The 27972-nt window shown below is 42.8% G+C and overlaps 1 protein-coding gene across 1 annotated transcript in view; it reads right to left on the reverse strand.

The window, feature by feature from the left end:
• Positions 1 to 347: 347 nt before the first annotated feature.
• Positions 348 to 27972, reverse strand: part of LOC111952907 (alpha-1,3-mannosyl-glycoprotein 4-beta-N-acetylglucosaminyltransferase C-like) — a 30767-nt gene continuing 3142 nt past the window's right edge. Inside the window, exons 2-4 of the mRNA XM_023971915.2 lie at positions 1909 to 2049; positions 1681 to 1816; positions 348 to 1559 (exon numbers count right to left, since the gene is read on the reverse strand). Coding sequence (XP_023827683.1) covers positions 418 to 1559; positions 1681 to 1816; positions 1909 to 2037 — 1407 coding nt within the window. The 5' untranslated portion in view covers positions 2038 to 2049 and the 3' untranslated portion in view covers positions 348 to 417. The remainder of the gene's footprint in view (positions 1560 to 1680; positions 1817 to 1908; positions 2050 to 27972) is intronic.

The raw sequence follows: 27972 nt of genomic DNA on the forward strand, positions 1-27972 counted from the left end.
GAAAGATCTACCTCATTCCTCTGAGTGTAATGCACTGTATGACAGATGTGAAAAAGCAAGTGTTACGTTCTCCACTTGAAAAGTATCACAGTCATCTTTTAACACTTGCCTCTGTGTAATTGTTGCTATTTAAGGAAATGCATGAGTGTATTTTCTGTAAACCTGTGAAAAACACATATTTGATCATTTCTCTTTTAGAAACCCTTTTAGAAACCCAAACACAATTGTCTGCATTTTATTTTATGAAAAACATACAATGTTGACAACCCAATAGTCTAATTGTTTCAAATTCAAAAAAATGTAGGCTACTGTATGCAAAGTATAAAGGAATATAAACCATACAGCATCCAATATAATCAATATATATAAATGAATACAACACTTTAGTCCAGATGGTATGGGCTTTCTGTGTGCCAACTATGTCGTCCACAGACTTATTCTCCTAATAATCAGCCATTCTTTCTGACTGGCAGTCACCACAATACGTACACACTGGATGTCAAAGGCAATCTTGTGGTCCACGTCTTGAACCTCAATGTTGCCATTTTTAAACTCCCCTAACGTGATGTAGGAAGAACACTGCCTTCCTCTCTTTGTACCCACCAGCTTCTCTCCTACTTCCAGAGCTCCATGGTGCAGGATATCGTTCTGACGATCGTCCGTTCCTGTCAAGATTTTGATATTGCTAATATTGCTTGGTTCGTGAAAGACAATGACAAAGAAGTCTCCGGTAGAGGGAGGTTTCCCCCAAAAGTATTCRTCCACACTGCTATAAGCCTTTGTGGCGTCATAGTTTTCAAATACATTAATGTTTGTGTACAGGCTGGCAGGAGGGTTGTCAGGGATGTCAATAAAGTCTTCTTCGAAGTCATCATCCTTCAACTTGTTCTCTGCTCCCTTATATGAGGAGTAGTAGCCCATGTGCTGGAACAGAGAGGGCTTGAAGCGGATCACATCTTTCTGGGCCAACAGGCCCCGGAAGTGAATAAGGAGCCAGTCGCAAGGCATCTCCTGGTAAAACATGAGCAGGAAGTGGACCAGGCGCGGCAGGTCTCTTGATTGGTAGAGCTTCCCTATGTAGCCAAGCTTGGAGAATTCCAGCATCACCCAGTAGGAGCCTTCCCTGGAGGTGACCACCTTCTTCAGGGATGTCAGGAAGTTCCGTGAGCAGAGCACATCGTCCTCCAGCATCATGTAGAAATCAGAGAGGTTGGTGCAGAAGTTGAGGAGGAAGGCGTAGTCCACGTTCTGCTTCGAGCGGAAGCGTACCCTGTCCTCTGGGTCGTTGTAGTTCCTTTTCAGCCCATCCAGTGATGGATAGTACTCCTCAGGGGCATGGATCACCAGGAGATGCCCAGTGATGATGTGGTGGGCAAACTTCCTGGAGATGTCCTGCACCAGGTTTTCACACCAGGCCAGGTCAAAGTCCGCCAGGTGAACCACTACCACAATCTCTTTCAGTTCCTCATAACTGGACTGGTCAAAAATGGATTTGATCGTTTCCATGAGGTAATTCCCTTTTTTTCTTTTCACAGATGACAACCCAATGGTTAGATATTCTGTAAACACAAACATTGATATGATTCCAAATCAAATTATTTTTTGAACAAATCATTGAGTTTCAGGATAAAATACATACTATGTGTATCTCTACATATCTAAAATAAAAGGAATATTTACTTTTTCGGGGAAGTGGATTCCCAGCGAGGTAACGGTATGTGACGTTTATGGTTCCAGAGAAATTTGTGAGGTCTCTGAAGTTGTGAACATATCTCTCAGAGTTTGAAGGATGCATCAGCTGTCTTTTACCCGCCTCCTAAAAAAAAAGACTATATTGTTACTCAAATGTAAAATACAAAATATGATGTCATAGGAAGGAAGATCCAGAGACAGCCAATAATAACCTACCAAGACGTATCCATCCTCCATGTACAGGTTGAAGAACAGAAGACATGTGATCAGGATCCCCAGGAAGGGGATGGTGGAGCGTTTACGGAAACACCTCATCTTGTCCAGGGACTTCCACACCAGCCTCATGATGGAGACACACTTCAGGTAGGACAGAAAAGAAAAAGGTTTGAACAAATTATTATCATCATTATCATTCTCTGTTTACGGTGTAGGTAGGCGTAAATTGATATCAATCCAGTATTGTCGAATGTACACTGTCTGTGTGAGTGCACATACTGTACAGAACTGCCTGTGCCATGGGTTTGTTGATGTGCTTGTTTGAAGTCAGCAGTATGCATATGAAATGTATATATATAAACTGTGTGTGTGTGTGTGTGTGTGCGCGCGCACGTGCACGTCTGTGTGTGATGGGCACTGAACCATACACACACTTATACGGTGTGTTGCAGAATACGGCCCTCCATCTCCAGCCCTCATATCCAGCCCTCCCCAGTGAGCCTCTGGTGGAGCGCTAACCTGGGTCAAAGTGCTAAATGCTGAGAAGGGCCTGAGAGAGGCTCGCTCACACAATCATTCCTCACGCCTCCAGTCTTCATTATTCTCGCCACTGATGGAACSGCAAAGCCTCTGATGTTTCTCTCTGACCTTAAAAGTAAATACCCAGATAACACTCTGGAAACAGCCTGGATCAAAAGCCTTATTGAATAGGAACATATCTTTTCCATGTAGCACAGACAGACAGACAGACACAGACAGACAGACAGACAGACAGACAGACAGACAGACAGACAGACAGACAGACAGACAGACAGAGAGAGAAGAGAGAGAAGAGAGAGAGAGAGAGAGAGAGAGAGAGAGAGAGAGAGAGAGAGAGAGAGAGAGAGAGAGAGAGAGAGAGAGAGAGAGAGAGAGAGAGAGAGAGAGAGAAGAGAGAGAGAGAGAGAGAGAGAGAGAGAGAGAGGTGTTGCTGAGAGACTTGCGGTATATTTGTAGCAATATGAGCTGTACTATTGCAAGGGTGTCTGATTCCACCTGAAAATGTTCTGTAACGTATAAACAGCCTCTGAGATGAATTTAGGCTGACAGGAAGAAATTGATCGTACTCTGCCTATAAAAAAAACATAATATTGAAGAGGTGAATATATTCCTTACAGACAACTAACTGGTCTCTCTTGCCTCGGAGCAGAAGCTCGTGTTTAGAATTCAGCGTGTGCATGCACACCAGTCGAGCTCCACCTTAGGCTCATTTCCTAACAATTTCCAAGCTTCCTTTAAAATTACACTGTTGCAGTGAATCCATTCGCAACACAGAATGATAAAAAGCCATTTAATCGTATGTGAAATGGCAGCTCAATGCGGCTAATGAGACGCCATTTTAATAAGCGGGTATGTTGTACAACAAAGCCATTTGGTAAACAATATTGTTAATTTGTTTGATGACATGCAGACAACATATGTAGCAGCCTAGATGCCTGTCTGTTTCTGCATCAGCCAAGTTGTTGTTGCCTTGTCAGACAAATTACATGGGATACAGGCAACAGAGCCGAGACTGTAAAAAGATTCAGAGAAAATATTGCATTCAATATGCTCAAAGCAAAGAATCAATGTATCCTGTAAACATCATCGATGTTGGTAGATAAGGGGCTATATTTCAGCTACTGTAGGTTATGGTATGGGTGAAGGTTATGAAGGTTATGAAGGTTATGGTATGGGTGAAGATGCCAAGACAAGTGTACAAATCTTAAGTGTTGAGGGCAAGGAGTTGGGTTCTCATCAACTTTTAAACAGCATTGCTTTCAGAAGAAAACAAATCTGCTTGTGACTGGACGTTTTCCGACTGCATCTCTGCCCTGTTGACTGTGTTTACTTATTAATCAAGGAAGAAGGCTGCTAGGTCTCCGACATAGGACCCCAGCAGTTATCCCCTTCCTGCTTCTGGACAAGAGGGGCCGACCCCATTTAAAGATGCATGGGGACCAGTGAGTTGAGGTTTAACGTTCTCAAAGCTCTCTTCAAATATTCAYGCCCAACACTAYGTATGCGGTCGCCAGCASACGGAGTTAATGTATCGCTATCCACTGATGCATTGGAGGTTGRAACACTGAAGACGATGCCAACCAAGGAGAGAAGAGCTTCCCTGCTGTGTTGAATCTCCAGTTTGATCACTAAACCCATCATTTAAAAAAAACAAGATATTCCAAGTGACAGTTACATCATCTCTGTAACAACGACAAGTAGCCAATACACAACCCCTCTCTTCAACCAACCCGCTCAGCTCCTTGATATAAGAGGGCTTTTATTGGAAGTACGATGACATATACCATCCATAGCCGATGATATCCAACGTACTGTATGATCATAAAATAGGAGCATCCTGTCCATAAGTCACTTATTCACTTAGCTGTGGTTCATCAAAATGTCCACATCTCTCCCCTTTCATCTCACCACATTCTAATGGCAGTGATGCTGAAAGTGGTTACTGTGTCATTGAGTGTCCTCGGTGCTGCTGGGCTGTGACTGTGGYAGCGTCCATTTTGTCACGTTGTTTTATTGCCGTCTCAGATTGGAAATGCATGGGCGATTATTTCCTTGTGWTCAGGATGAGTGATGATGGGCACTGAGCCTAGCCCGGCCTGCTCTTTCTCTACTCTCGTTTGTGTGGGCTGTCAAAGCTCAGCTGGCGGAAGGAGAAATCGATGATCTGGGTTAGGGGACATGTCATTTTGTGTTATTGTGTCTTGGGGAAAGCTTCCATATGTCACTAATAATAATTGGAATGACTATTGAGACAACAAAGATGATGAAATAGGGAAGGAAGATGGGGTACTTCTTCCAAATGGTATGTATATCATTATATCCCTCAGACATGCACACTGGTGTGAGGAATTGGAAATGAAGCTGAGATTGGCTGGCCAATATGTACAGTACCAGTCAAAAGTTTGGACACACCTATTCATTCCAGGGTTTTTCTTAATTTTTACTATTTTCTACATTGTAGAATAATAGTGAAGACATCAAAACTATGAAATAACACATATTGAAACATGTCGTAACCAAAAAACTGTTAATCAAATCAAAATAGATTTTATATTTGAGATTCTTCAAAGTAGCCACCCTTTGCCTTGATGACAGCTTTGCACACACTTGGCATTCTCTCAACCAGCTTCATGAGGTAGTCACCTGAAATGCATTTCAATTAACAGGTGTGCYTTGTTAAAAGTTMATTTGTGGAATTKGTTTCCTTAATGCGTTTGAGCTAATAATTTGTGTTCTGACAAGGTAGGGGTGGTATACAGAAGATAGCCCTATTTGGTAAAATACCAAGTCCATATTATGGCAAGAACAGCTCAAATAATCAAAGAGAAACGACAAAATTCATTACTTGAAGGTCAGTCAATCTGGARAAAACATCAAGCGCTATGAGGAAAMTGTCTCTCATGAGGACCGCCACAGGAAAGGAAGACCCAGAGTTACCTCTGCTGCAGAGGACAATTACAATTAGAGTCATTAGAGTTAACTGCACCTCAGATTGCAGCCCAAATAAATGCTTCACAGAGTTCAAGTAACAGACACATCTCAACATCATATGTTCAGAAAATACTGAGTGAATCAGGCCTTCATGGTTGAATTGCTGCAAAGAAACCACTACTAAAGGACATCAATRAGAAGAAGAGACTTGCTTGGGCAAGAAACACGAACAATGGCCATTAGACCWGTGGAAAWCTGYCCTTTGGTCTGATGAGTCCAAATTTGAGGTTTTCGGTTCCAACCGCCATGTCTTTTTGTTAGATACAGGGTAGGTGAACAGATGATGTCTGCATGTGTGGTTCCAACCATGAAGCATGGAGTAGGAGGTGTGATGGTGTGGGGGTGCTTTACTGGTGACACTGTCTGTGATTTATTTAGAATTCAAGGAACACTTAACTAGCATGGCTACCACAGCATTCTGCAGCGATACACCAACCCATCTGGTTTGCGCTTAGTGGGACTATCATTTGTTTTTCAACAGGACAATGACCCAACACACCTCCAGGCTGTGTAAGAGCTATTTGACCAAGAAGGAGAGTGATGGAGTGTTGCATCAGATGACCTGGCCTCCTAAATCACCCGACCTCAACCCAATTGAGATGGTTTGGGATGTGTTTGACCACAGAGTGAAGGAAAAGCAGCCAACCAGTGTTCAGCATATGTGGGAACTCCTTCAAGACTGTTGGAAAGGCCTTCCACGTGAAGGTGGTTGAGATAATGCCAAGAGTGTGCAAAGCTGTCATCAAGGTAAACAAAAATAAGAAAAACCCTTGAATGAGTAGCTGTATCTAAACTTTTGACTGGTACTGTATGTATGTTTTGATAACGTTATTGCACCTGAATGTTTCCAGTGCAGCTGTTGATATTTGACAATAGATCAACTTTCAGTTCCTAGGCCTGATCCCTTGGCTACTTTACGTTATTCTATCATTTAGATGCTAGTTCTAGAACTAGTGGACCAGTGGGAGGGGGTGGCAGTACACTACACACTAACGTATTTGACTGAGGTCACTGTTCAGTCTGGTCCCCAGCGCAGATATAATAAATTCCCTTTTATTGCATTATTATTCCAGTGGCTTGAGACCCTGGGCCATCAGGCTGTGGAATGTGATGATACTTACCCAGCATGTGATGACTTTCAAATCAGCGGTGCACCAGGGCAGTATCGGGAACTTTCCAGCTATTCCGAGTTACATTTCCAATAACGAATGGCCCTCTTGTGCCCCGAGGGACCACACTTGCAACAATGCAACAATGCCCCGAGGGACCACACTTGCAACAATGCAACAATGCCCCGAGGGACCACACTTGCAACAATGCAACAATGCCCCGAGGGACCACACTTGCCATAGATCATTCTGGAGACATGACAATGTGTGTTGTTGCTCAAATGCCAAGAAGAGAATAGTGATGATATCAGACTGTCAGAAAAGCAGTTATTTTGATTTCGGATTTTATATTACATGTGAGAGAATGGTTGTGGACACACAACAGGAAAGCACGTTAGTAGGTAGGATATTATTGCGGATTATTACGGACGAATATGGTATTGTGCTAACTCCAGCACATTTACATTGATGTGAACACTGACATGTTGAGTAATTTGCCCTGTCCATGTCAAATCTGTATTCACAAGCCTCGCGTCACTTCCCTCCCTTACACAATCCAGTAGTCAACTTGTGTTTACAACCCAAAGACCACCAATACAAAACACTGCAGTCTTTCAGGAGTCTTTCGGGAGATAGTAGGAGAAGATTGAAAGATGCAATATACAGGCCTCGATTAGATGTTGGTCTCCAGTGACCGCCGGTGTAATGGTGTGGTAACATCAGAGGGTCCTGCAGGTCTGATCTCAGTGAGGCAAAGGAAAACAATTGTAATGACTGATTAACACAGTTGTATTAACAACTGTTCGCAACAGACAGTGTCGATTTAATGACACAGGGGGTTCGTGACACCAGACACAAACCCTCTAATGGAGCTGTAGTTAGAGGCTGCAGGGCAGCGTTGTAATCTAAACCAACGTGACACGTAGTGGCTCAACTGACATGAAGAGTGGAAATGTCATCTTTCCAGGAAACCTAGGAAGAGTCAGAATGACAGGCTGAGAGATGTGAAGGAATGTAATAGCAGAAGTGTCTGAGTTGGGTTCAGGATCAGGAGCAGAGTACGTCAGGCAGCTTACATGATCCAGCAGCAGCTATCGGTGACACTCTGTCATCAAAGACGAACACTGATGAAGGCGTGTTATTCCCCCTAGTACTCGTCCTGTATCCACATAACTAACAATGTCTGCTTTGCCGTCACAAACACAGCTTGTGTTTTGTATTATCAGCTTGTGAAATAAGTGTGGAAATCCAATCACTGTTCATTCCACAAGGACTACATGCAGAAAGTTCTGCAGTGAATGAGGAGGCAAGCTTAAACTCTGCCACAACGACACCGCCAACAACTAACTAAAATGCCACTGAACAGCCGGACTCAACTAATCCGAGTCATTATATTATGGTCGGTGTCACATACCCAGACGAAATCTCACTAAACAAGAATCCCTCTCTCTTCAACCCAACTGTCTGTTGGGGGCATTGAGGAGAGGCTGAATCTTAATACAGCCTGATGTCTGTCGAGTTTCCAATCTGCTCCTCTGCAGGCCTGTCTGTCTGACAGAGTAATGAGAGACCAGTTCTGCCACCGACATTTCCTCAAAGACTGCTGGATTACAAATTCACTGCAGGCGGTTGGAAAGTCTCTTCCCTGTTCTCACCAAATCCATTCTAAGTGTGTTCCTCCGGTCGATAACTTGCACGCTGCTCTGCTGTTTCAGCTCTTTTGCATCCATCAACAGGTTATGTGATTAAATCAAGTGTAAGTCTTTTCAAAGTTTCACGCACAGTTTCACCCTGTTTAAAACAACAGCACTCAGATGAATAAAAGCATCACTGAAGGTTCAGCTCTGGTACACCTGAGGCCAGACCACAGAAAACGGACTGGGGATGGGGGTCCATTCTCTGTAAGTAACAGCTGGTAGACTGTCTGGAACCTGTTTTCTTTTCCCATTTAGAAATCACATCTGAAATGTCTGTGATTCACTAAAGCTGGCACGTAGGAGTTACAGCCCGTCTAGCATTTCCTCCCACAAATCTCAGTCGGTAATGACTCCAGAGAATGTGTGCATGAATGCTATGAGTCAGTCGTATATAATTCCAGCTAAGCCAAAGGTGCGATGCTGGGGAGGGGCCAGACAATAAAGCTCAGTCAGGATCAGTAGAGCTGGTCTCCACTGACTCTCTCTGTATTGTCGGATGCTTCGCTCCCTCTTGCCTATGTTAGCAGTGATCATCAAAGGCACTGTCAAGATAATGTGAAACTGGGGCTTCTAGAGACTGCCTGCAACGCTCGACACATTCAAATAAGGCAGGCTTATTAATTCTTCAAAAGCCACACAGCTTCCTTAAAAGTGTAGAAGCTCGGTTGTGTATTCTGACTTGAGGTAAACCTGGGAGCTTGTGTTATGCTTATGGGGTCAAGGAAAGAGCCTTCCACAATGCACATCTACACTGTATGTAGTGTGACATCTACATCTCGGGCGCTATTGTAGGTAAACCTAACAAAATGGTAAATCTTAGCAATGGCGGTAATGGTATATATTGAATTTTAGTCCGTTATATCGTAGTTTGTTAAATTAAATAGCCCAAAATAAACAAAATAAAATGTATATAGGCCTATCCAATCTTTGCTAAATATGTTGAACATGTTTGCAGTCCACGTTGTAAGAAGTCTAATTGCATGGCTTCAATATGGAAATATATTGTTAAACATGGCATTCACACTGATATAGGGGCTAGACCTACTGTAAATTGCATTATGTTAATAAGCAAGATTAAACATTGACAAGGCTTAAAAAGAGTGAATAATTATATTCTAATCAAAACTAAACAACAACTTGTTTTAAATAGGTTATGTTAAAATACAGTTACAGGCACCATAATTGCTCCCCGTGGGCATATAATATTATGGTAGAATATGAAGGCTTTATGCACATCCAAACTTTTCACAGGAGCTGGACAAAGATCTAACGCTGCTTCCTAACTTGATTTTTGAATAAAGCTTTGGTGATTAATATTTATTTCAAAGCAGTCTCACGGGTCAAACCTTTWGTTGATATGCTGCATTTGGCAGGACAAAAAAAACAGCCCTTATTGAGGGGTGTGGAGGCTATGCTTGGTTTTTGATTGGTTTTTAATTTTAATAAAAACGGAAAACAAGCAATCTTTTTTTTAAGTATAAATAGCTGTGCCATTCAGAATTGTTATGGTATTTCCTCATAATTTGCAGGGATGGAATTTGGAGACCAAAGCGATAGGCTTCTGTAGTGCCAGGCCTACCAAGTTAATTTATGCGCTCTAGAATGTTTTAATTACGTATATGCCCAGGCTTTTCTTCTTTTTTTTTTTTACATTTGTATCATGTTAAATATTAGCCACTATTGGTAGCCACCGTCAGTAATTCCCACATAACTGTCACTTTAGTGAGTTTTCTCCAATTCGTAGCTTACATTTTGCATCATTCCATTACACTCCGTTTACCATCCTTTCCTCTGTCACATCCTTGTAGTTGCTCCTGAGGGTTGCTAGCTATAGTAGACGATATTAGGCTAACATTGTGCAATAATTTGGGACATGTAGCCTATTTGAATCATGATGGAMCTCAGACCAGACATAGCTGTTTAAACCTGGAGCCTGTGGCACGGTTCATGGCGACTGGGCCGTGGTCATCACAGTTCTATGATTAGTAGGGTAGATTTAAAGGACTATTTTTCAAACCCTATTGTACACTTTTCTCACCTTCCAATATTTAATGGTTTGAACAATTGAATATGGCAACTTTTAGAATGAATTAAACCGTTTTTTATTTTTTATTCAGCAATATATTTTGTGTGTAAGGCTCTCCAAACCTGTTTCTTTATGATTCATAACTACTTTGCTAACCCTAAATGCTAAATGATCTACAAGATGAGAGTATTTTTAMATCTACCAATTGGTACTGAAACAAAAATGAATATACAAATATTTCGATGGATTTCTTTCATTGATCCCTAATATTCAGAACCCGTTCTCTCTATATATTATATTGAGTCTGTTGGGRAAATTCAAATTAAGGTACACAGTATTTAAAGGGATGGCTTTAGATAAATGTACTGAAAACTCCCATAAGAAAGGCATACATTTCCTATGTCTGAATCGGGCCCCAAAAGCATAGATGGAAATAAAATGTGTCCTGATGACTGAAGAAGCATCTTCAATGCTCTTAAACAATAACTTCCTAATATAATATTCGTAATCATCTACAGTGTTGCGGGTAATACATTACAAAAGCAACATGCTAAGTAGTCAGATCACTCTTATGAGTAACAGAGTAAATCAACTTTTTCCCCCTGTCTCAATCTCCTCCTGACTGGTACAGTCAGTATCTGGATAACATGTGTGAAATGCTTGATCATGTATGGGATATCAACAGAGAGGTATATCTTCTGGGTGATTTAAATATTGACTGGCTTTCATCAAGCTGCCCACTCAAGAAAAAGCTTCCAACTGTAACCAGTGCCTGCAACCAGGTTCAGATTATCAGTCAACCTACCAGGGTAGTTACAAACATCACAGGAATGAAATCRTCAACATGTATCGACCACATCTTTACTGATGCTGCATAAATTAGCTTGAAAGCAGTATCCAGATCCATTGTKTGACATGGTGGGGTTGGAACCAGGCGCAGAGAAGAGACCAGACGAGGAATCAGTGGTTAAGGACAACAAACACTAAGTCTCAAACTCACTCAGGAAACGACCGCACAGAGTAAACAATTCAAGCACAACAGAAAACACACCATGAGTAATAGAGCACACCTGAGTGCCATAATTGCCTCTAGGATGATCTCTACCACCCTCTGGTGACAGGTGGAACCATGACAGTACCCCCYCTTCTAAGAGTGGCTCCAGCCGCGGAGCCAGGGCGACCACCACGTAGTTGGTTGAAATCCCGAACAAGTCCCAGATCCAGGATGTCCCGTGCAGGCACCCACGCCTGCTCCTCGGGGCCGTAGCCCTCCCAGTCCACCAGGTACTGCAGGGTACCTCGGACAATACAAGCCTCCAACAGACGCTGGACAGTGTAGGGCGGACGACCATCAACAAGTCGTGGAACCCAGAGGAGAGACTCACCAACGCCCCCAACAGGGAGCAGAAKGCTTTCGTATACCGTGCAACGAACTGGGGCCCACGATCCGAGACAATGTCCTGGGGAAATCCGTGTAGGTTAATCAGATCTTACTGAAGGCCTACTGGAGGTCGAAGTATTTGGGAGGGAGAGCGGAGAAGTCTTGGTCTTCAATGGATGCAGGAAGACACGGCGAGGCTCTTGGTGGGCGTCTTTGACATTTAGTCTGGTARTYCTTACCCCAGTCTAGCAGGTGTCCCGTGGACCAGGAGAATAGTGGGTTAWGTAGCGCTAGCCAGGGGTACCCTAGGATAAGGGAGWTCTCCCGGGAGCAGYGATCAAAAKAAAWCTAATAKTCTGAGTGGTTCAGCCCAACCTGCAGTAGAATGGGCTTGGTCTGATATTCCACCTGACCRGAGCCAATGGGCCGTCCATTGAGGCCTTGAATCTGCAGAGGAATGGGACACTTCACGCAGGGATCTGAAATTCTATGGCGAAGTCCTGATCAATGAAATTATCTGCGGCCCCGGAGTCCACGAAGGCTTGAATCTGGTGCTGACGGTTGTCCCAGTGGAGTGTTGCAGGTAGTGACAGATGGTGACTGGGTTGCCAGGAGGTAACTGTACAGCTCATCRGGGTCTCYCCYWGTCCTGGYGAGCCCTGGCRTTTMCCGTCAGCTCTGGGCATGTAGCACGGAGATGGCCAAGACCTCTGCAGTAGASGCAGCAGCCTTCGCWCATGCGCCTGTCACGCTCCTGTGGGCTCAGATGTGTGCGTCCCATCTGCATGTCAATCTCTCCTGGCTCAAAGTGGAGGAGAGATTGACTTAATCACTACTTCCGAAGTCTCCTTTACATAAAGAACCGCCCCAAATGAACATTTATGGTCACAAACCTTCCCTTTAAAGCTGCAAGAAATGTCACAAATTTCTGTCCGCCAACATGGAGAAATCATAGAAGACAAAGAAAAGAAGAATGTCCTCTTTGGCAAGCGCTTCAGCTGCGCCACATGTTTTAACTGACACAGTCCTGAAACRACAAGAAGAGATCAACACATCAATTCTTGGACTCCAACAGCAGCTGGAGGACGTACGCAACGGCCTGAGAGAGAGAGAAATCAATCATTGAAAGAACTTGTTGATTGTGTCAAACATGTGAGACAATAAATTCTGGTGCAATGTAAATGTGTTTYCCTTGTCGATTTGATTACAATATTTGGAAGAACAGATACCTAAAACAGTTGTATGATATTGACTCTTGTCCTCAGTGCCAGAGCTATAGGTGGTGGGAAACACAACCTGTCAGGCATGGGTCTCATGGATCATGGTGGATCATTCAGTGGAATGCCATTTTTGATTGCAATGTCGTGGAGCACACTGCAAGCCTTGACAATGTAGCAAACCTAAAAAGGAATTTGCACAATGTATTACATTCACGTAATGGCATTTGAAGGAATGTCATTTCMGAGGCAAACCTTGCTAGGCTGATATTGCAGTGTGCCTCCTGTCCCAGACAAGCACAGCCAACGCCCTTTCAGCAGGCCTATGGTGCGCTCCAATGTTGTTCTTGTGCATGCATGGGCTTGGTTGTACCTTGCCTCTTGTTGGTTTGAGGGGTTTGTGAGGGGAGTAATCAGCCATGTTTTTAATGGRTAGCCCCGGTCTCCTGCAGTTATGAACACAATTCAGATATTGTTTCCCAGTAGAGGTCTAACATGGCAAATAAAACCTTGCAAATAAAACAAGTCACTTACCAATAAGCCATCCATCCTCAACAGCTCCGTCCTGGAGGTTAAGGCCGACTGAACGGTTCTCCACCATGAATGAATCGTGTGTCCCCCCCTGGCCATTTGGCCACTACATTCAACAAAGCCAAATGTGAATCCCAGATGACCTGCACATTGCCAGAATGGAAACCTTTTCTGTTGATGAAGTTGAATTTGTTAAATGATGGTGCTTTTATTGTGATGTGGGTGCAGTCAACATTGGGAAATCCAGCTATGGTATGGAAATCCCTTTTCACTCTGGCCTGTTGCACGGCAGTGTACGGAAACTGTATGTATTGTGGGGTCAATGAAATAAAGCCATGAAGGACTGCAGGCAATATTCGGCACATGGTTGGTTGTGAAATGCCTGACCGATCCGCAATCTCGCATGGAATGTTCCAGTGGCCAAAAATCCCAGGGTGGAGACGACTTGGGTAATGCACTGGGATGGCATTGCTGCATTTCGTCTCCCTTACTCATACTGGAGAGAGTTGATTGCAGAGATACAATAAAATATGCCTTGGAAAATGAAATCTACTAATAAGCCAAGCGTCGCTCTCAGCAAAAGAAATCTGCACGCGCRTTGAAAACACGCTCCCTGCGTAATGCAGCTTGTGCCGCATCCTCCAGCAATGCAAGATTTGCCATTTTGGACAAGTCACAACAGTGTTGCCTTTAATATTATTCAACTGGTTTAACTAAATTGCCTCCAACCTTACATTCCACTCTCTTTCAGATTGACTTTATTATTCAATTAGGCTTAAATGGTTTCATGTATATAAATTCAATAGCACCCTGAGAAAACTTTAAGTAGCTTAAGTGTCAATAAAAGAAATACATGAATAAACTATTAATGTACTATCTTTTTTCTTTCATGGTTTATGATTCGGTCCAGTATGTCAATCCTTTCTCCATTTGGTGGGTGGTATTTCATAAGCAGTTTGACTTTTCTACCACAAGGTGCTGTGCAAAAATAGCATGGTCAGAGGTGTGCTAAATTTACGCACATTCTCAWGTATCAGTACAAATTGATAAATCCCACACTTTGCTTAGAAATGATCGCACGTATGGTTTACGAACACTTCTGTTCGTACGCAACATTGAGAAATGAGGGCCCTRAATAATATATGCCACACAGCACTTTAACTGGACCCTGTCTCCACAATCCCCATATTCATCTTCTCACCCACATAACGCTGCCACATGCCCAAACCTTTGACAGTTATAGCAACGCAATGGTTTCGGGAAAACATAAATTCGCACATAGTAACTCATATACCCAATCCTAACTTTTTYKGGCAGTACCARATCCTCAAAGTTTAGTAGCACTGACAGGCTATCCACCTCCTTACCATCTCGTGTCATCTGGAGGCGCTTTGCCTCAACAAGAGAGCCTCCCTTCAAGTGGTCCTTTATTTACYTCACGTTAAGAATTTCTGGAACTCCCTTTACCCAATTCCATCCGGTTTGATCCGGCATGCTACTATCAACCACACGTTTACATACCTGCTTGAGTTTGAGAGCCAACCCATGCTGTTTAGCATCGATACACAACACCACCAAACTTCCACCACAAAGACTTTAGCAGACGCAACCTCCCCGAATTGACTCTTCAAATGACTGGCCAACGCGATCCGACTCACTTCACCAACACGTAGAACTCCACTTTTCTCCATGCAACACTGCGAACTGGACCTCCCTCGTCACTACTCTCCCCCGACGAGACCTGCAAAAGATCCTCCATCTTCCTCTTCTGCACATCTACTCGCACAACTCTTCCTCCACCTTTTCCCCCCTCCGTCGCTACACTCCATCCCATCCTCCTCAACCGCTAACCCCCCCTACCTTTCCATCCATCTCTGTTCCAGTCACAGCCCAGGGTTGCTCAACCACCTCTACTTCAACACTCAAACACTACGCCTTCCCCTTCGGAACGTTTTTTCTCCGCCGAATAGCGGTGATCAAACCTGAGTTAGTAAGTGTCCTGTCTTTGGTAGAGCCCATGCAGCTCGCCTGGCTCCCTGTGACAGTCAAACAAACGGTGCGATTTAGAGATTCATTTTTTTGATGAAAGTAGCGCAAAGTGATCTCACTAGTAATATAACGCATTTATTTTGTTCAATGCAATGAGTAGTATGTAATATATTACTTTTCCAAGTAACTCATCCCAAAACTGATCTTGTAACTCATGATAGTGGCTTGTGTGGATATTTTTGTATATGGTGGTTATTTAGTGTCTAGACTACCTGCGTTACTGCTGGCCTGACATATGTGCACCTCCCAACTGAAGAACGAATGGAGTTAGGTCGTAGATAACAGCCGCTCCTCTCTTTTTCTGCCTCTCTCTGCTATGTGCAGGCTATCAGCCAATCAGACCGTATATTGATGATGATGTAAATCAAGTCTTATCAAGTGTTAATAAAATGTTATGCTGCTGTGGCAGTACTGTTGATACAATGAGCTCCAAAAGTATTGGGACAGTGACAAATGTTTTGTTGTTTAGGCTCTACTCCAGCACTTTGGATTTGAAATGACTACGAGGTTAAAGTGCCAACTGTCAGCTTTAATTTGATGGTGTTTTCATCCATATTCATAGCACCCAATGATTACATCAAGCTTGTGACTCTTTACTGTTTACTGTTTGAGATCATTTTGTGTCCAATAGAAATTAATGGTGAACAATGTATTGTGTCATTTTGAAGTCACTGTTATTGTAAAGACGAATAGAATATGTTTCTAAACACTTCTACATGAATGTGGAAGCTACCATGATTACGGATAGAACTGAATGAATCGTGAATAATGATGAGTGAGAAAGTTACAGACGCACATATATCATACCCCCAAGACAACCTCTCACCATTACAAAAATAGGATAGTTAGCATTTTTTCACTCATCATTATTCACAATTCATTCAGGATTATCTGTAATCATTATAGCATCCACATTCATGTATAAGTGTTTAGAAAAGTATTATATTCTGCAAAGATTTTATATAATGGACTTTGGCCAAAACAAAGAGGGAAATGTGGAATAAACTAGATATAAACTGGTTAATGACTTGGTAGAGACTCTTTATCCTTATAAACTCAGCAAAAAATGAACGCCCTCTCACTGTCAACCGAGTTTATTTTCAGCAAACTTAACGTGTAAATATTTGTATGAACATAAGATTCAACAACTGAGACATAAACTGAACAAGTTCCATAGACATGTGACTAACAGAAATGGAATAATGTGTCCCTGAACAAAGGGGGGGTCAAAATCAAAAGTAACAGTCAGTATCTGGTGTGGTACATTAAGTACTGCAGTGCATCTCCTCCTCATGGACTGCACCAGATTTGCCATGTCTTGCTGTGAGATGTTACCCCACTCTTCCACCAAGGCACCTGCAAGTTCTTTGACATTTCTCGGGGGAATGGCCCTAGCCCTCACCCTCTGATCCAACAGGTCCCAGACGTGCTCAATGGGATTGAGATTCGGACTCTTCGCTGGCCATGGCAGAACACTGACATTCCTGTCTTGCAGGAGATCACGCACAGAACGAGCAGTATGGCTGGTGGCATTGTCATGCTGGAGGGTCATGTCAGGATGAGCCTGCAGGAAGGGTACCACATGAGGGAGGAGGATGTCTTCCCTGTAACGCACAGCGTTGACATTGCCTGCAATGACATCAAGCTCAGTCCGATGATGCTGCTGACAACACCGCCCCAGACCATGATGGACCCTCCACCTCCAAATCGATCCCGCTCCAGAGTACAGGCCTGGGTGAATCCGACCATCACCCCTGGTGAGACAAAACCCGACTCGTCAGTGAAGAGCACTTTTTGCCAGTCCTGTCTGGTCCATCGACGGTGGGTTTGTGCCCGTTGTTGCTGGTGATGTCTGGTGAGGACCTGCCTTACAACAGGCCTAAAAGCCCTCAGTCCAGCCTCWCTCAGCCTATTGCGGACAGTCTGAGCGCTGATGGCGGGATTGTGCTTTCCTGGTGTAACTCGGGCAGTTGTTGTTGCCACCCTGTACCTGTCCCGCAGGTGTGATGTTCGGATGTACAGATCCTGTGCAGGTGTTGTTACACGTGGCCTGCCGCTGCGAGGACAGTCAGCTGTCCGTCCTGTCTCCCTGTAGCGCTGTCTTAGGCGTCTCACAGTACGGACATTGCAATTTATTGCCCTGGCAACATCTACAGTCCTCATGCCTCCTTGTAGCATGCCTAAGGCACGTTCACGYAGATGAGCAGGGRCCCTGGGCATCTTTCTTTTGGTGTTTTTCAGAGTCAGTAGAAAGACCACTTTAGTGTCATAAGTTTTCATAACTGTGACTTTAATTGCCTACCGTYTGTAAGCTGTTAGTGTTGCCTACCGTCTGTAAGCTGTTAGTGTCTTAACGACCGTTCCACATGTGCATGTTCATTAATTGTTTATGGTTCATTGAACAAGCATGGGAAACAGTGTTTAAACCCTTTTACAATGAAGATCTGTGAAGATATTTGGATTTTTACGAATTATCTTTGAAAGACGGGGTCCTGAAAAAGGGACGTTTCTTYTCTTGCTGAGTTTACAWACACACMGTAGAACATTTCACTTACGGTAATAGGCCTATACTTTAGGCTGAAAAGACAGTAAGTGCTCAGCCTAATTCTTGAGTTGTTGTTTGTTTCCACAAAAAGATGGGCTACTTCAGGTTGCTTGATAAAATGACAGTCTCTGCCACCCATTAGTGAACAYGATTGGCTTGTAGCTCTGGATGTCTCTTCACTACATTTCTATTCCTCACAAAGGAATCCTTTTAAAATCTTAATAGGATCTGTGTCTTCAGAGCTTACTGAGTGAAACACATGATCGATCAGAGGAGATTGGATTGAAATAAGAGGATTGAAAAATACATCAAGAAGCTCTTACTTTGACAGCTTAACCTTTGTGCCAATATGTTTAACCGGCTAGCCACTCGGCTAGCCACTCTTTCACAGATCAAAAAGGCATGCATCTGAAAAYTGAAATAAAACAAACATTCACGTTAGCCTAAAAGCCACAGACACAATATTGTCTGGGATCTATGTACAATGAGTGTACAACACATTAGGAACACCTTCCTAATGTTGAGTTGCACCCCCTTTGGCCCTCAGAACAGCCTCAGTTCGTCGGGCCATGGACTCTACAAGGTGTCAAAAGCGTCCCACAGGGATGCTGGCCCATGCTGACTCCAATGCTTCCAACAGTTGTGTCAAGTTGGCTGGATGTCCTTTGGTTGGTGGACCATGCTTTATACACACAGGAAACTTGTGAGCATGAAAAACCTAGCAGCGTTGCAGTTCTTGACACACTCAAACTGGTGCGCCTTGCAGGTACTACCATACCCCATTCAAAGGCACTTAAGTCTTTTGTCTTGCCAATTAAACCTTCTGAATGGTAAGCATACATAATCCATGTCTTAAATGTCTCAATGCTTAAAAATCATTCTTTAACCTGTCTCAATCTCTTCATCTACACTGATAACAGCTTCTTGTCATGCCTGCTCCCGCTCCCCCTCTCAGCCGGCTCGTCGGGCTTCTAAGCCTCAGCCGGCTTGTCCAGCGCCCATGTCATGCCTGCTCCTGCTTCCGTTCCCCCTCTCTGGTGCTCGAGCTGCCCTTCATTACGCACACCTGTCACCATCATTACACACATCAGCGCTCATTGGACTCACCTGGACCCCTCTATATCTGTCTGTTCCTCAGTTTTGTTCCCCGTGTCAGCATTATTGTCGTAATGTCGTTTGGTTCCCTCTGTCCAGACACTGTTCTTGTTTTGTTTGATGTCCGTTTTCCAATAAATGTTCGATCTCTGTACTTGTTTCTCGTCTCCAGCGTTGGCCCTTACACTTCTACCCCCAAACTACAAGAATGCTGAACAATTGATCAAATGCACCCCCCCCCTTTGTTTTTACACTGCTGCTACTCGCTGGTTATTATCTATGCATAGTCACTTTACTCCTACCTACATGTACAAATGACCTCGACTAACCTGTACCCCGGCACATTGACTCGGTACCGGTATCCCCTGTACAGTATATAGCATCGTTATTGTTATGTAATTTTATTGTGTTACTTTTTATTTTTCAATTTAGTTTATTCAGTAGATATTTTCTTAACTCTATTTCTTGAACTGCATTGTTGGTTAGGGGCTTGTAAATAAGCATTTCAGGATAAGGTCTACGAATACACCTGTTGTATTCGGCGCATGTGACAAATAAAATGAGATTTTATTTGATTTAACAAGTGACATCAATAAGGGATCATAGCTTTCACCTTGATTCACCTGGTCAGTGTATGTCATGGAAAGAGCAGGTGTACCTTATGTTTTGTACATTGGTGGGGGTGGAGTAATGTGTTTATTTTTGGACTAAACAGGTGAAACACAGATACTGGTCACCTGTTCAGCTTGTTCAACCTGAGGTCTTCTAGCCCTACTCCCCAGTTTGTTTTTCAAATTTGACACACTCATTAGCTGCATCTCAAAAACCCTGTGGTCATGACTGCAACATATTTACACTCCGACTTCAATTATTAATCACCCTACATTCCATGGCAGTCAGTTGACACAACAGACTTAATGCAAATCAGAAATCTTTAAATAATCTGTGCAACACTGTGAAACTTTCTCCTGTAAGAGTTGCCAGGTAGATACTGTAATTTTGCTTTACAGCAGGGATGCTGTATAATGTTTTACATTAAGAAAAATTGTGCGGTATTATACAATTACAGTAATTTGCTGGCAACTCTGCTGCTACTATAATGCTGTACATTTACAGTACAGCATGTTACCATAATCAGTTTTATGGTACAGATACTCTTACTGTAATATTTTATTCCGTAATTGTAATGAATGAATAAATGGATGAATTAGTAAAGGAATTCATTAAATTCATTGAGGGAAGGCAGGGTTTGTATTTTACAGTATTTTACTGTAATTGCATGGGATTGGTGCAAGAAGGTTGGTTGCCAGGTAATGTGTTTACATCAGAGATGTTCACAAGTCTTTGAGGTAGAGTCCAAGTCAAGTCTCAAGTCTTTTAGGGTCAAGTCTCAGTCAAATCTCAAGTCCCTTTTGGCAATGGCTTTCTGCCTGCTGTGGGTTAGGTCTATAAACCTTGTAAATTATTTGAAGAGACTCCCTTGGTCATTAGTCCATACTCGTATGAAAGAAAGCACATCAGGAACTATTTAAATCAAAATAAATGTAATTTTAAAATGTAGACAGTTTACATTAATAAAAGTAATTGTACCAGATATGAAAAAAAGCAAACATAACATTTTAAAGTGCATGGTATTTTGTGGCAGACATTATCTATATTTCACTTCATTCTGTCACACACACAGAAAATCTGTAGGTGAGGGAAGATAAATGACAAGTATGAAAGTAAACCAAAATGACTGACAACTGTTCAATAACTGCACTACTAAAATGTCCTATATATCAAACGTAATGAGCTTTATCCCTAAAATATACTTACAGACCTGGACACTTAAGAACAGAAATACAATTTCCTGTAAAAAGTAGCAAATTAAGTCCTGTGCCCTAAGACAGAGAACATTTCTGTTGCAGACAGGTTACATTTCAGAAAGATCAAGTTGTCAGCGTTCTTGCACTGAGCCTGGCACGATGAGGGCACACGATGAGGGGCTCTGGTGGCTGTCATTGCTACCTGCTTGAGCCTTGGAAAGTCTTTTGCATGTATTCTCCAAAAATCCAAGCAATCAACATCATTTTCATCAGAAGATACTTGAATGTAGTGAATAATCTCTGCTCTGACAGATTATTTTATGTCTCCTTTCTTGTTGCTGATCTTGTTGCGGTAGCCAGAGAACATTCTGGAGGTTTTGGCAGGTGGTTGTTCTTCTTCTTCTTCTCCACTACTGCTCTCCGTAACTGTAACGGCGTTCCTCCTCCTCTTCATCCGAAGAGGAGGAGCAGGGATTGAACCAAAATGCAGCGTCGTGATAAGACATGATATTTATTAACAAGACAAAAACGAACTAAACTTGATACTACACAAAATAACAAAACGAATGAAGACAGACCTGAACTACGAACTTACATGAAACACGAAGAACGCACGAACAGGGAAAACAGACTACATAAACCGAGACAAACAAACAAACGAAACAGTCCCGTGTGGCGTAACATACACAGACACTGACACAGGAGCAACCACCCACAAACAAACAATGTGACACCACCTACCTTAATTGATTCTCATCAGAGGAGATGAAAACCACTGCCTCTAATTGAGAACCATATCAGGTACCCATTAAACCAACATAGAAACACAAAACATAGACTACCACCCAAACTCACGCCCTGACCGTCAAACACATACAAAATAACAGAAAACCGGTCAGGAACGTGACAGTAACGGTGACTTTCGTGCCTCAGCCCAAACCAGGTCTGAATATGATGTATACGATCAAGAATATAACAGTGCACATTATACATTAAAAAATATATATTATTTGAATGCCAGTGACATAGAAAACGTTGCATGTTGCAATGCATTGTACCTACCACTCAGACTCTCCTTCAATTCAGCTTTACTTCATGTGGTTTGAGGACATCATGATCAAGCCAGAACAGGCAGAATGATGGGTCCAGAAGTGCACCAATTATGTATACATTGTCACCAAATGGAAATTTGTTGCCTGTTCATCCGAGTGCTCCATTCTGACATTCACAAACACCCCCTGGAATCGGCGTTTGAGTGACTGCTGCAATGCTTTTACTAGACTGACTAGGTGACGGCTTGTGCTCAGTATACTTCGCAGATGATAGTTGAGTGACAGTACACAAGGAAGGGCAGCACTGAGAGTCACCACATTCTCCCCTGAGTAAGGTTGGTGGCGGCTGGAGCCAAAGAAGGGTCCAATAGCTGGCACCATTCCCTTGGTGATAAGCAGAGCTCCTTGTGTTCTTGGGCCTCAAGTAGAGTATTGAGGCTTTGTTGATTCCGATTGGTGGCTGCTTTAACAAGCCGGAGGATGGAATTCCATCTGGTAGACACAGCAGCAGGGATACTACTATTGGCTCCGAACTTAGCTTCAAATGCTTCTTTCAGACCACAGGTAGTATGTAGTAAGCTGCAAAGTTGAGTTACCTTAGCCATCACACCGTTTATGATTTTTTGTTTCCTTTAGTCCATCTCTAATCACCAGTTGTAATGAATGGGAAAAGCACTGTAAGATCTGTTGCCTGCTGTTGGTTTGGATAGCTTCAACATCAGCATTGTACTCTTCAACCAATTCTTCCCACAGGCTGGGGTTATCCACATCGTCATCATCATCATCATTGCTTGCTTTGGGGAAACAAACTGTGAAGGCCTTTTTCATATTTGCAGCATTATCACATAAGATATCTAATTCATGTTTTATGCCAAAATGATCACATATTACTTCACATTTATCAGTGATTCTTTTCCCAGTGTGTGAACCTGTGAATCTATCACAGCTCACCAGAACTGACTCCAGTCTGGGTGTTTTTTTCTCTTCCATGGCCATGTCATGGGCCCTTACTCCCATGAAGCCCCTCATGGTCCTGTCAGTCCACACAAGATTCTGTCTTCTCTAGGGCACTTTTGATCGTAGCCTCTTTGTTCAGTGTTAAGTCATGTAGGCGCCTGGTCAATGTGGGCCTACTTACTGGTCTATATTTGTCATCTACCACTGACATGAAATGCCTAAAATGAGAGAAGGTCCACTAAGGACATAGGCAGGTTGCAGGAAATGATCACGTCTTGCATTACAGCCTCTGTTATGGCCTTCTGCCTGGGGTGGCCCTGGCTGTACACATGGACACCTGTGGTGGTCAAGAATGAGTCAATGCTGCTTTGTCCTTCTGTCCCTGCGCTGGCCACCTTTGCTTTGCAGAATTCAGTGAACCTGCAGATGAACAACATGATGGATAGTTGTTGCCGACTTGAGATGGAAGTACTAGGACACAAACAAATATATATGGGATTCTTCAGCAGAAATGTCCAAGAAGTTGCATGCTTTGAACTCTCATTTTATACTAAGTTACTTCCTAGGACCAGGCTACAACAGAAAGTATATTAAATCTCAGAGTGATATGCCTATCGCCGAGATGTAATTGAATCATCTCTGCTAACATGTAGGCCTAGCTATCTGACAACCCACCTCTTAACCTTTCAATAAATATTTGACAGTAATACATTTCCAGGTATGTAAAAGATGACACACTAGAAAGCTAGCTATATCAAACTGGCATCTGCTAAACAGGCTATTATTAGTCTAACCACATTGTAACGTTGCTGGCTAGCTAGCCTAACTGACCTTTCGACGGTGAGTTTTCAAATGTTGGATGAAGTTAGATGTAGTTGATCCAGCATCTTTAATGTTAATTCCACAAGTTTTGCAAATAGCATTTCGTTTTTTGCCACTGGCATTATACTGCAGGTTCTTGTAATCAAATTTAATAACGAAAGCCTCACGACCTGATGACATTGTTGCTGATTACGATTGTTTAGCGGTAGTGCTACAGTGACAGTACTGTCACGACTTCCGCCGAAGTTGGTACCTCTCCTTGTTCGGGCGGCGTTCGGCGGTCGACGTCACCGGCTTTCTAGTCACCACCGATCCATGTTTCATTTTCGTTTTGTTTTGTCTTCCTTGTACACACCTGGTTTCCATTCCATAATCATGTTCCTTATTTAACCCTCTGGCTTCCCCTTTTGTTTTGTGCGTGATTGTGTTTGTCAAGTGGTTCCGTGTACGTGTTCTGGATTGTTTATGTTTATCCTTGTTGGATTATTGTTTATATTGAGCAAAGATCGTGGCTTTACTCATACCTGTGTCCTGCGCCTGACTCCGCTTTATTCCATTCACCTGGAACACTGACACGTAAGTTGGAAGTTAACACCTCCAATTAATTTAAATGTAGCCCATGAAGGTGGAAACGTCATCTGACTTTTTTTCCCGCATTTGACTTAGATAATTCAAGATGTACGTCATTAAGTCATTATATTAAGCGCGTACACATCAAAAACAGCTTAACTCCAACGATGTAGAAGAAGGTGAACGGCCACAGCTAGAACGTCAGGCCAGGTAGGAAAACGCGGCTGCTGCTACAGAGTATTTATTCAGTTATCTAGTCATTAGATGTTAGTAAACGACCCCTAGACGTCTAGGTAGTTGGATCTATTTAGCTAATGTTAGGTAATTTAGCAACAGTCTGCACATAGGCTAAAGTTATCGTTCGTTACTGTACCTAGCTCGCAGTTAACATTATTCATTAACAGGCTCCCGAGTGACGCAGCGGTCTAACGTACTGCATCTCAGTGCTCGAGGCGTTACTACAGACACCCTGGTTCGAATCCAAGCTGTATCACAACCGGCCGTGATTGGGAGTCCCATAGGGCGGCGCACAATTGGCCCAGCATCGTCCGGGTTTGGCCGGTGTAGGCTGTCATGTAAATAAGAATTTACAGTAAATTACAATCTAGTCTAGAAAACTGGGACAAAATGTGAAATTTGCCCGATGATGGGTTGGAGGATTGACTAACTTTAGCTGGTGGCAAACGAGCTAAACTTTCTTAACTGCCAAGAAGGTTAGGTAGGTAGCACTGTACTCACTCACAGGCAATTTAACAACATACACTCGTCATCTTGTAACGTTAGTTTTCGCACCGCTGGTCGAAGCGGCCTTTCATACGATGGACAAGAGTGCAGACACAGCACCCCTATCTTGAGGTAGCACCGATCCTTGGTCCTGGATCCTATTTTGTACTCAATCATGTCACCAGCCACACGGAGTGTTTGGGCTGCACAGAGGCAGCAGTGAAGTCAAGCCTGAAAAGTTGTGCTCTTTTAGCTTGGAAATCTAACCACTCTGTGTCCATACAATTTGGAGCAACCACCACACACACAAAAACGTTCAACATTATAGCTTGTTAATAACTGAAAGCTAAAGTTAACCGCTCTCTGACATAAGATTTCCGTAGATTCCCGCAAGGCACTAGTCGGATGTCTACCTCCTCCTACGTCATAGGCACACAAAAATGGAACTGTATTTTGGAGGACGCGTGGCTAAACCACTTCAGAGACCTATTCTTTTCATCAAAGTGGCCAGAACATTTTTTATAAAATATTTGTTCATTTTTAATAATGCCACCCTATAACCTAATTTAAAAAAATAAAAACGTAATAGTTGCTCTTTAAGTTTACTAAGACGGTTCACTAGGTCAACAGTCAATGTGAAACCATGTCCGCTTTTTTAGACAATTTCATAAATTTTAAGTTAGTTGCCAAACACTGTCATAGTTATATAGTTTACAGCATATTATTTAAATATGACATGATTTCACATACTATGATAAACAATAGCTAACTTTTGCTTGTCTTAACAAGCTTAACTTAAGATAAACTTAAGATAAACAATAGCTTAACTTTTGCTTGCGTTTTAATGTTTCCGATCTATATAGCAATAGCATACACAATGTCCGCTCACTCAAATAATGACAAAGTGCAAATATGAGTAACCACTATCCTTTTCAATTTCCAATTGAAATAGATACGTCGTTGTCTGCATATTTTTTGCAGAACGCAGACATTCTAGAACGCTTTTCAGCCCTCTGTATTAAACTACTTTCTCTGTGTTACAATGCCGCCTGCTCCATGTTATCTGACAGAATGCACAACAAAAACTGACTTGCCCAGTACTGACTTGCATTGTTCACGAGTCTCCCATCTAGAGTCCAAGTCAAGTCTCAAGTCAATTAATCACGAGTCTAAGTCAAGTCGCAAGTCATTTTCTTTGCGACTTAAGTGTCGACTCGAGTCCGACTCACAGACTCGAGTTTCCATCTCTGTTTTACATATTACAGCATATCAAATATATATGAATATGTTTTCTTTAAAATCACTTGCACTTCTAGAGGCCTTAACAAAGGCTTCCAAACCTGCAGTGACTACAGGGTAAAACAGACCAAGGGTTGCTGCCCCTCCAATATGTCCCCTATACACATGTCATTGTTGGGACAGTACTACCACGTCTGGCTGCACAACCGATTGGCACAACCGATTGGCACAAACGTACTGCAAATTGAGAAATCATGTGACTAACCTGAATAAACAGAAGAAGAACTACACTATGAAACAAAGATAAATGACATAAAGAATGGTAGTAAAAAGCATTGGAGCTCCATCATTCTGTCACACCCTGGTCTGTTTCACCTGTCTTTGTGCTTGTCTCCACCCCCTTCCAGGTGTCGCCAATCTTCCCCATTATCCCCAGTGTATTTATACCTGTGTTCTCTGTTTGTCTGTTGCCAGTTCGTTTTGTTTTGTTTTTCCCCTTGCGCCTGTCTGTTCTAGTTCCTGTTTTGCCTGCCCTGACCCTGAGCCTGCCTGCCGTTCTGTACCTTGCCCCACCACACTGGATTATTGACCACTGCCTGCTCTGACCCTGAGCCTGCCTGCCGTTCTGTACCTTGCCCCACCACACTGGATTATTGACCACTGCCTGCTCTGACCCTGAGACTGCCTGCCACTCTGGACCTTTTGCACCCTATCTGGATTACTGCCATCTGCCTGCCCTTGACCTGTCATTTTGCCTGCCCCTGTATTAGTAATACACTTTTGTTACTTCGACACTGTCTGCATCTGGCTCTTACCTGAAATGTGATACATTCATTGAATCAGATGGCTCATTCATCACAAAACCCACTGATATTGCCAACTACTTAATGATTTTTTCATTGGCAAGATGTGCAATCTAAGGCATGACATGCCAACAACAAACGTTGACACTACACATTGAAGTATATCTAACCAATATATGAAAGACAAGCATTATCTTGGGCTCCYGGGTGGCTCAGCGGTTTAAGGCACTGCATCTCAGTGCTAGAGGTGTCAATACAGACACTGGTTTGATTCCAGGCTGTCTCACAACTGGCCGTGATTGGGAGTCCCATAGGGTGGCGCACAATTGGCCCAGTGTCRTCCGAGTTAGATACAAGGGATGCATGGCTAGATACAATGCTATTTTACAATAAACAAATTGACAACAGACTTTTAGCACACATAGGGAAGGACATTCAACAAGCACAGCACTTACACAAATGACTGATGATTGGTTGAGAGAAATTGATGATAAAAAATATTGTGGGGGCTGTTTTGTTCGACTTCAGTGCGGCTTTTGACATTATCGATCAAAGTCTGCTGCTGGAAAAAACAGATGTGTTATAGCTTTACACCCCCTGCTATATTGTGGATAACGAGTTACCTGTCTAACAGAACACAGAGGGTGTTCTTTAATGGAAGCCTATCCAACATAATCCAGGTAGTATCTAGGCCCCTTACTTTTTTCAATCTTTACCAGCGACATGCCACTGGCTTTGAGTAAAGTGTCTATGTATGCGGATGACTCGACACTATACACATCAGCTACTACAGCAACTGAAATAACTGCAAAACTCAACAAAGAGCTGCAGTTAGTTTCAGAATGGGTGGCAAGGAATAAGTCAGTCCTAAATATTTCTAAAACTAAAAGCATTGTATTTGGGACAAAT

This window comes from Salvelinus sp. IW2-2015, linkage group LG26 (assembly GCF_002910315.2).
Source record: "Salvelinus sp. IW2-2015 linkage group LG26, ASM291031v2, whole genome shotgun sequence".
NCBI classification, from domain to species: domain Eukaryota; kingdom Metazoa; phylum Chordata; class Actinopteri; order Salmoniformes; family Salmonidae; genus Salvelinus; species Salvelinus sp. IW2-2015.